General features: G+C 46.7%; 1 protein-coding gene across 1 annotated transcript; it reads right to left on the bottom strand.

The window, feature by feature from the left end:
* Window positions 1-137: 137 nt before the first annotated feature.
* idh2 (isocitrate dehydrogenase (NADP(+)) 2) lies at window positions 138-9,437 on the bottom strand. The gene is made up of 11 exons (XM_088995690.1): window positions 9,235-9,437; window positions 5,548-5,639; window positions 5,322-5,487; window positions 5,097-5,257; window positions 4,882-5,025; window positions 3,535-3,671; window positions 3,314-3,465; window positions 3,135-3,247; window positions 1,719-1,816; window positions 1,550-1,642; window positions 138-556 (listed from the first exon to the last, which is right to left on the bottom strand). Exons 1-11 carry the CDS (start codon window positions 9,350-9,352, stop codon window positions 472-474), a joined length of 1,359 nt encoding a protein of 452 aa, XP_088851816.1. The 5' UTR covers window positions 9,353-9,437; the 3' UTR covers window positions 138-471.
* Between the last annotated feature and the right edge of the window lie 800 nt (window positions 9,438-10,237).

Below are 10,237 nucleotides of genomic sequence, written 5' to 3'. Positions count from 1 at the left end.
TATTATTTTTATTATATTACAATAATAATTAAAATTATTACTACGATTATTACTACTACTACTATTATTACTATTATTATTATTATTATTATTATTATTATTATTATTATGATCTGGCTTTCAAAATGCAGTGCGGGTCAAAGGGAGGCTTTTTATTGCAACTAAGTCTTGGCTCAGGCATGACACAGCATGAAACACACTACTTCACATGACAAAAATAAAAGCTGGCAAGACAAGGGACGGACTGACGGACGGACGGACGGACGGGTGTTCGGGTGTGAAAGGGGGCGACAGGAAGTGCAAGGGCAGTCCCGCATTGTGTTATGAGCCCTTAAGGACCACCAAATACTGGCAGCACACAAATCCTTCGGATGAAAATGCCTGTGAATGGATTGACCTTTCAGTTCAAAATGAGGTACAAAAAGAGAAGGGCGTCGTCGTAACGTCGTTGTCTCAGCTGGAGTCCGTCCTTCACTTGGCCAGAGCCTTCTCCAAATTGCTCTTGATGGCGTCCAGGAAGTCGCTGGTGTTGACGTAGTGCTGGTTGAGCTTGACGCTGGCGGGGGGCAAGGGGGGCATCAAACGGCGTCAACGGGGCTCATTTCTCCAAAATACAATACAATACAATACAATACATACTGGATCGCTACATAGCTAGCTATCTATTAGCATCTAGCTGGCTATTTTTTTGAACACTTCACACTTTATTTTTCACTCCAATGAAATATTTAGTGTAAAATATATAGCTGGCTATATGGCTAGCTACCTAGCTAGCTAGCTATCTATTTGCTATCTATTAGCTATCTAGCTGGCATTTTTTTTTTTTAACGCTTCACACTTTATTCTTCACTCCAATTAAGTGTTTACTGTAAAATATCTAGCTGGCGATCTGGCTAGCTACCTAGCTAGCTAGCTATCTATTTGCTATCTATTAGCTATCTAACTGGCATTTTTTTTAACGCTTCACACGTTATTTTTCACTCTAATTCAATGTTTACTGTAAAATATCTAGCTGGCTATCCGGCTAGCTACCTAGCTAGCTATCTATTAACTATCTAGCTGGCTGTTTTTTTGAACACTTCACACATTATTTTTCACTCCAATAAAGGTTTACTGTAAAATATCTATCTGGCTATCTGGCTAGCTGCCTAGCTAGCTATCTATTTTCTATCTATGAGCTATCTAGCTGGCTGTTTTTTGAACGCTTCACACTTTATTTTTCACTCCAATTAAATGTTTACTGTAAAATATCTAGCTGGCTATCTGGCTAGCTAGCTATCTATTTGCTATCTATTAGCTATCTAGCTGGCTATTTTTTTGAACACTTCACACATTATTTTTCACTCCAATAAAGGTTTACTGTAAAATATCTGGCTGGCTATCTGGCTAGCTAGCTATCTGTTTGCTATCTATTAGCTATCTAGCTGGCTGGCTATTTATTAGCTTAATAGCTATCTAGCTAGCTAATGAAATGAAATGAAATGGCTTATTATTATGATGATGATTATTTCTCCAAAAGAGCGGTGAAAATGCCCGGAGCGGCGCTTACTTGGACAAGCCGTGGATGCAGCCGGCGAGATCCTTGGTCATGGTGCCGCCCTCCACCGTTTCCACGCACACGCGCTCCAACGTCTGAGAGAACCTGACGATGGACACGCACATGCCGATTTTCACGCCGGCGGTGGGGGCGGGGCGTCGTCATTGACGTCGTCTCTTACTTGATGAGCTCGGCGTTTGCGTCCAATTTCCCTCGGTGCTCAAGGCCTCGTGTCCAAGCGAAGATGCTGGCGATGGGGTTGGTGCTCGTCGGCCTTCCCTGAAATCAAGCGCCGCGATTGCCTTCAATTTCGCGCAACAACAACAAGGTCACTTTACAGTCAAATGTCACTAAAATACAGAAAGAAAATAGAAAATACAGATACAAAGCTAGCTAGCCAGCTAGTAGATAGCTAATAGATAGCCAAAAGATAGCACGCTAGATAGCTAACCACCTAGATAGCTATATAGCTAGCTAGCTAGATAGTTAGCTAGCTAATAATAATCCATTTCATTTCTAAGCGCCTTTCAATACTCTCAAGGTCACTTTACAGTCACAGGATACGTTTTTCTTTGGGTGAGTAGCGGCAGTAACTCACCCAGTAACTCAAATAGATGGAAACTGAGCTAGTTAGCTCGCAGATAGCTAATAGATAGCTAGCTAGATAGCTATGAACCTAATAGATAGCCACCTACATAGCTAATAGATAGCTAGCCAGATATTTTACAGTAAACATTTCATTGGAGTGAAAAATAAAGCATGAAGTGTTCAAAATATAGCCAGCTAGATCGCTAATAGATAGCAAATAGATAGCTAGCTAGCCAGCTAGATATTTTACAGTAAACATTTAATTGGAGTGAAAAATAAAGTGTGAAGTGTTTAAATATATATATATATATATATATATATATCCAGCTAGATCGCTAATCGATAGCTAATAGATCGCAAATGTCAATGGTTCATTCGTCTGCTGTCTAACTGGCTAGCTGTTGGCTAGCTGTTGTCTATCTGGCCATCTATTAGCGATCCATTAGCTATCTGGCTAGCAATTAGCTGTCTAGCAGTTGGCTATTAGCTATTTATTAGCAATCCATTAGCTAGCTGTCTAGCTGTAAAATGGCTAGCTGTTGGCTATCTACTAGCTATTTAGTAGCTATCCATTAGCTAGCTGGCTAGCTGTTAGCTGTCTAACTGGCAGGCTGTTACCTGGCTAGCTGTTGGCTATCTGGATTTTACCTATTTATTAGCTATCCATTAGCTAGCTGGCTAGCTATTAGCTGTCCAGCTGGCTGACTGTAAGCTGTCGGCTATCTGGCTATCTATTACCTATTTATTAGCTATCCGTTAGCTGGCGAGCTAGATTTATATCTGAGTAACTTCGGGATTGAGTGAATGCTGGTGCATGTGGCTGCCGCTGCTCACCCACAGAAAAAACTGATCCTGTGACTGTAAAATAACCTTCAGAGTTTTGAAAGGCGCCTAGAAATCAAATGTATTATTATTATTATTATTTTTATTATTATTATTACAAAGTGGATTAAGATGAGGCGGCCATTTTGGAAATCGGCAGCGTCCAATCAGGGCGGCGAGCAATGACCTTTTGGTGCTCACGATAGTGGCGGGTGACGGTGCCGTGGGCCGCCTCCGCCTCGATGGTCTTGCCGTCGGGACACACCAGGACCGACGTCATCAGGCCCAGGGAGCCGAAACCTGAAAGACGGCGAGACCGCCGGCGTGAGGCCGCCGCTGCGAGGTCTTGGGCGACGGAGGACCGACCTTGGGCGAGGATGTCGGACTGAACGTCGCCGTCGTAGTTCTTGCAGGCCCACACGAAGGCCCCAGAAGACTTCAGCACTTGGGCCACCATGTCGTCGATCAGCCTGTGCTCGTACCAGATCTTCAGTTTGTCAAATTGGGGCTTGTAGTGCCTTCAAAGGAGGAGGAGGAGGACATCTGTCAGCTGGCCGTTGGCTACGCCAATTAGCATTCACGCTGACTTTTGGAAGATGTCCTCAAAGATGTCTTTGAAGCGTCCGTCGTAGGCTTTGAGGATGGTGTTCTTGGTGCTCATGTAGAGGGGCCACTTCTTGTTGATGGCGTACTGGAAGCAACTGTGCGCAAAGCCGCTGATGGACTGACCAGACAAAGGCAAAAGTCAAAGGCGCCCAGCGGACGCACGCCCGCCCGCATGCCAGTGGCAAAGCCGGGCAAACCCTAACCCTAAATCCGTAAACCGAACCCCAACTCACTCCCCTTACCCTTAATGTTTAACCCTAACCCTGAACCCTCACCAAACCCTAACCCCAGCTCCCACCAATAACCCTAACCCTTAATCCCTAACCCCAAATCACACCCTCGAATCCTAACCCTTAATCTTTAACCCCTAACCCCAACTCACATCCCTTACCCAAACACCTAATCCTAACACTTAATCTTTAACCATAACCCTTAACCCCAACCCAACCCTAACCCCAACTCACACCACGTACCCTAACCCAACCCACATCCCTAACCATAACCCGTAATTCCTAACCCCAACCCACACCCCTAACCATAAACCCTAACCTTAACCCTCACCCTTAATCTCTAACCCTTAATCCCTAACCCTAACCCCAAATTCTTACCCTTAACCCTAACCTAAACCCTTACCCCCAACCCCCAACCCTAACACCAACTCACAACCCTAACCCTTAATCCCTAACCCCAAATCACACCCTCGAACCCTAACCCTTAATCTTTAACCCCTAACCCCAACTCACATCCCTTACCCGAACACCTAATCCTAACACTTAATCTTTAACCATAACCCTTAACCCCAACCCAACCCTAACCCCAACTCACACCACGTACCCTAACCCAACCCACACCCCTAACCATAACCCTCACCATTTATCTCTAACCCTTAATCCCTAACCCTAACCCCAACTCACACCCCTAATTCTTACCCTTAACCCTAACCTAAACCCTTACACCCAACCCCCAACCCTAACACCAACTCACAACCCTAACCTTAACCCTTAATACATAACCTTAATCCCTATCCCAAACCCCAATTGATACTTACCATTAACCTTAACCCTAACCCCTTAACCCCAACCCTTAATCCTAACCCCAATTGACACCCCTAAAGTTTGACCCTAACCCTTAATCTTAAACCCCAACTCAACCCTCGCCCCAACTCACACCCCTAACCCTAACTCTTAATCCCTAACTCCAACTCACCCCCCTAACCTTAACCCCTAACTCACACCCTGAACCCTACCCCTAACCTAAACCCTTGACCGCAACCCCTAACCCCAATTTACACCCCTTAGCCTAGCCCCTAACCCGGCGCTTTTTCTCACCTCGTCCGTGTTGTACATGCCCATGCCGCAGCCCCCCGCCGGGAAGTCGTACACTTCCCATTCCTTGGCGGCGGCACCGTCGGCCGGCGAGAAGATGATCTTGAACTTGCCGGGCCGGTCCACCACAAAGTCGGTGGCTCGGTACTGGAGCGGGAAGGAAAAGCACGCCGTTGGCGTCGCTGGCGCCGCCACCGACGCCGCCGACGGCGCGTCACCTGGTCGCCAAAGGCGTGCCTGCCGATGGTGATGGGCTGCGTCCAGCCGGGGACCAGCCTGGGGATGTTCTTGCAGATGATGGGCTCGCGGAACACCGTCCCGCCCAGGATGTTCCGGATGGTCCCGTTGGGGCTCTTCCACATCTTCTTCAGGCCAAACTCTGTCAGGGAAAAGGCGCCCGTCGGTACGGCGCTCCGGAAAAACGCCGCCCGCCTCCCGCAAACCTTCCACTCGGGCTTCGTCGGGCGTGATGGTGGCGCACTTGACGGCGACGCTGTACTTCTTGGTGGCCAGGGCCGAGTCCACCGTCACCTGGTCGTCCGTCTGGTCTCGGTAGGGCAGGCCCAGGTCAAAGTACTTCAGCTCCACGTTGACGTTGGTCAGGATGAGCTGCGGGCGAGGTGGCGGTCAAGCGGGCAAAGGAGGCCGGCGCCAAAGCGGGACGCTCACCTTTTCCTTGATGAACTCCCAGATGATCCTGGTCATCTCATCGCCGTCCATCTCCACCACCGGCTGGGCCACTTGGATGCGCTTGTCGCCATCTGGGGAACAGCACAGGGGCGGTGAGGCGAGGCCGTCACCAAAACGGGCCGGGCCCATAATCCTGCCGCCAGACGGCCGCGTCTGACCGCAGCGCCTTCTCCTAAACCATAAACCGCTTTGTTCCTGACACCTGGGCGACGCCCAATCGGACAAGGCCCTGCCCGCCGCCGATATAATCATAATCCATTTGATTTCTAAGCGCCTTTCAAAACTCTCAAGGTCACTTTACGGTCACGGGATAAAGTTTTTCTGCGGGTGAGCAGCGGCAGACACACGCGCATGCGTCCACTCAACCTGGAAGTAACTAGCTAATAAAATAGCCAAATGATACCTAGCTAGATAGCCAGTCAGTTAGATAGTGAATAGATAGCTAGCTAGATAGCAAATAGCTAGCCAGATATCGAATAGATAGCAAATAGCTAGCAAATTAGAATAATATGAAGAATGTTCCATTTAATTTCTAAGCGACTTTCAAAACTCTGATGGTCACTTTACAGTCACAGGATCAGTTTTTCTGTAGGTGAGCAGAGGCGTCAGCGTTCACTCAACCCGGATTCTCTCTATCGAGCGAGTTAGCTAGCAAGCAATATAGTTGACACAACTAAAACAACAATGTCGTATTTTTTGGCTAAAATTGCATCCAATACTTTATAAATAATCAACAAAATATCTATGTAGCAAGCTATCAGGCTTGCTAGCAAGCGAGCTATATACTTGACAGTAAAATTGCATACAATAAATATTTTACAAATAATCTTATATATATTATTATCCATCTAGGTAGCTAGCTATCCAGCTAGCTATATATTTGACAAAACTAAAACAACAATGTAGTTTTTTGGGTAAAATTGCATACAATAAATATTTTATAAATAATCTTAAAACATATCTATCTATCTCGGTAGATAGCTAGCTAGCTATTTAGATAACAATGTTTTTTTTGGGGGTAAAATTGCATACAATAAATATTTTATAAATAACCTTAAAAATATCTATCTATCTAGGTTGATAGCTAGCTAGCTATTTAGCTAGCTAGCAAGCCAGCTATATATTTGACACAACAAAAACAACAATGTAGTTTTTTGGTAAAATAGCATACAATAAATATTTTATAAATAATCTTTTAAAACTATCTAGCTATCTATCTATGTAGCTATTTAGCAAGCTATATATTTGACTAAAACAAGGCTACTTAGGGGTTAGATGATGACATTTATTTCTGTTGCAATATGAGAAGAAAAATGGAAGGCACCAAGTACACAAATGATACTTTTGCGTTTGCCCAAAACTGCCACTAATCAGCTCGAAATTGGGGAGATTCAGAAAGTCCCGCCCCCAGTTCGTGACGTCACGCCAGGATACTCCTTCACAAACTGCCTTGCTCCAGAATCAAAACAATGGATTCAGATTGGGAGAAGATTCTTTCTTGTTACTCATCCAGTTATGAATATGATCCAAATAGTTCCGAAGAGGAAAGCATACATGTTTGCAATCGATGAAAGAAGTCTTTCCGTATCAATTCGAACCGTCTGCAAGCGATGAAACCGGTGAAGGAGTTCTCGACTCCGATGTAGCAGTGCAGAAAATGCACAAGATGGCGCACAAACGCCATTTCGTCCAGTATATGGAGCCGCTTATAAGAGCCGCGATTGGCAAATGTTCACGGCAAGTCTGGCTACAGTTGCCATCACAATGCACAAGGGGGGGGGGGAGCAGGAGAGGTTACATAACGGGGATGGATCAAGACTGGAGCCTTCGAAGGGCGCCGCAAAGTCACGCGGGCTCGCCAACCGCCGCACCACCTGCGGCAAGATTTAGAAAAGGTCAGCGTGGCGCTTGAGAACAGCGCAACTGCGCTCGAATTCAAAGGGGCTTAAAGGACAACCGACACCACTTTTTTGTTTCCTAACTGACGTCAGAAAAACATTTTATAGCATCTAAAATACCCCAAACACGCAGGATGATATTTTTAGTCAAATGAAAAACACCAATAAAAATGACTTCAAGTGTCAAAAAAGTACTTCAAATTGAAAACGGAAGTGGCGAGTTTCACAAGGTCCCGCCCCCTTGTTCGTGCTGTCATCCCAAGACGTCTTGCCTTGCTGGAGAATCAAAACAATGGCTTCAGATTCAGAGAAGATGCTTTCTTGTTACTCATCCAGTTATGAATATGATTCAAATAGTTCTGAAGAGGAAAGCATACATGTTTGCAATCGATTAAATAATTTATTCCGGTCATTTTGAGGCATCAGGGAGGGGAAATGTCGCACCCAAAAAAGGCAGAAGATGGCGACAAAGCTCCTGTAAGGAATTAATCAGCCCGTTTCCACACGCTGATTAATTCCTTACATGGAGCTTTGTCGCCCTCTTCTGCCTCTTCTTTGGTGCTACACAAAGTTTTCAGACCAGCCAAGTCCATTGACGTGATGGAAGGACTGCTACAATGTGTCCTTTTTTTCGTTCAGGGGCGTTCCTTCAGTGACGTGACGTCAGGACTCGTCACCAACTCAAAAACAAGACTTCCGGAATATTCAGCGCGAGTCCTAAAACGTAAAATATAGCTATATGTGGTGGAATCTTTGTAAAATACGCTCAGTAGAAGTCATTTGAAGCCATTTTACAAATTATGGACACAACTTGTCCGGAGGCGTCAGTTGTCCTTCAAGAATCGCCTCAAATGGCATCAAACAGGCGACGTCGGCGCCACCGTCAACAGTCCCGAGAGGCCACTCGCCGCCTTTGCTCGTTTTGGGCGTTTGCTAGATGCCAAAGGTGAGCAAATGGCCGATTTGCGGTTGGAAGGCGACTAAACGAGTCCTTCAAGCTACTCTCATTTCTGTTGTTCTCAGGCGACGTCACCTTGCGGTGAATTTGGGAAAGTCTGCAGAGGTCGGCAGACAACGACGACGTCAGCGGGCAGACGCGGTCCAATCGAACGCCAAACATTTCCATATCGTCGCAAGGAGCGGATCGACGAAAATGGGACGACTCAAAATAGAACGTACGTATGACGTCAGCGGCTGATTGGTGAAATGGCTTCGTTTCATTTTTTTTTTTTTTTCAATGAAACCAGAGGAGAAAAGCGTAGCGGCGATGGCGAGCAGCGCGTTTTGGGAAAGAGGACAGAGGACACCGGCGGCCATTTCGGTCCATTTCTGCGGCGCCTGACCTTGGACAAAACTTTGCACCAAAACTCCTCTCGCGGTCTCGACGATGCAGTGAAGGTCGTGCAAACGCGCCGTTTGACTTGTCGGCCACGATCGATCGTGAAATACAAGGGCCGATCGTTTCAGGTGCCGGTGGGCTACGTCCTAGCGGGGGTCGTCGACATTTTGCAGCCCCATTTCATTGGCAACTTGCACAAACTTTGAATAGAGAAGACAAAGACGCGCCGGCGGCTCCCCAAGCGACTCGTCCGACGGCTCCATTTCCCATTTGAATGGAAAACGCCGATGGCGAAGGCGATCGAATCGCACGCGCGCGAGGCCGGCTAGCATGGCCGCCGAGCCCAAGCTGGCCCCGCCGGCGACGAGAGAGCCGTTCGGACGAATTGGGCCCGTTCGGCGATGCCCCTCGGTCGGTGCGCTCACTCACAGTTCCTTTGTTGCGCGGTCGGCCGCTGAGCAGCCGGGGCGAGCACTGCGGGGTGTCTGGAAAAGGCCGCGGCGGCGGACCTCGACAGAGAGCTGAAGACTTTCAAATAGCCGGCCATGTCTCCGATGAAGACGACGAGGACCTGACGCGCCAACAAAACGAGCGAAGAAGAAGGAAGGCGCACGGAGTCGCGCGGCGAAGTTATAGAAAGCTCGGGAGCGAGTGAATGGGCTCCGCCCGTCGCTCCGCCTCTGCGAGAGGCCGCCATTTGCGACGTACGCGGCGGCCGCCATCTTGAGCCGGGGGTCGTAACATACAACAATAACAACAATTAATAATAATAATAATAATAATAATCCATTTCATTTCTATGCGCCCTTCAAAATTCTCAAGGTCACTTTACAGTCACAGGATCCGTTTTTCTGTGGGTGAGCAGCGGCAGCCACATGTGCCGGCGTTCACTCAAATAGATAGAAAGTTCTGGGGACCAATTATAAGCTGTCTAGCTGTTGGCGATCTATTAACAAGCTGGTTAGCTGCTAGCTGTTGGCTATCTATTAGCTAGCTGGCTGGTTATTAGCTGTAAGCCCCCTAGCTGGCGGGTATCTTGCTATATTTGCTATCTATTAGCTCGCTAGCTATTAGCTCACTGGCTGTAAGCTGTCGAGCTGGCGGCTATCTGACTATTAGCTATTTATTTGCTATCCATTAGCTAGCTGGCTAGCTTTCTATCTATTTGAGTTGCTTCGGGGTTGAGTGACTACCTAGCTATCTATTAGCTATCTAACTAGCGAGCTAGCTAACTTTATAATACTAATAAAAATCAATTTGATTTCTAAGTGCCTTTCAAAACTCTCAAGGTCACTTTACAGTCTCAGGATAAAGTTTTTTTTCTGTGGAAGTGTCTTTGTATGTTATGAAAGCCCCGGGGATAAAGTTATCCACGTGTCTGATGTGATGTTTAAACGAATAAACAATCTGTTTCAAAATCGTCCAAGAATTC

Source organism: Hippocampus bargibanti, linkage group LG05 (assembly GCF_051943395.1).
Source record: "Hippocampus bargibanti isolate YZ-2025 linkage group LG05, ASM5194339v1, whole genome shotgun sequence".
NCBI lineage: Eukaryota > Metazoa > Chordata > Actinopteri > Syngnathiformes > Syngnathidae > Hippocampus > Hippocampus bargibanti.
Note: the sequence above shows the minus strand (reverse complement) of the source record. Positions and strands in the feature narration are given on the sequence as shown.

Bases quoted from the DNA above. Each gene is read 5' to 3' on its own strand.
- idh2 (XM_088995690.1), bottom strand. From the start codon at position 9,352: ATGGCCGGCTATTTGAAAGTCTTCAGCTCTCTGTCGAGGTCCGCCGCC. The intron at 5,258-5,321 runs GTTTGCGGGAGG...TTTCCCTGACAG, and splicing joins CGACGAAGCCCGAGTGGAAG to AGTTTGGCCTGAAGAAGATG. The intron at 1,817-3,134 runs GTCATTGCTCGC...GCTTGATTTCAG, and splicing joins ACTATCGTGAGCACCAAAAG to GGAAGGCCGACGAGCACCAA.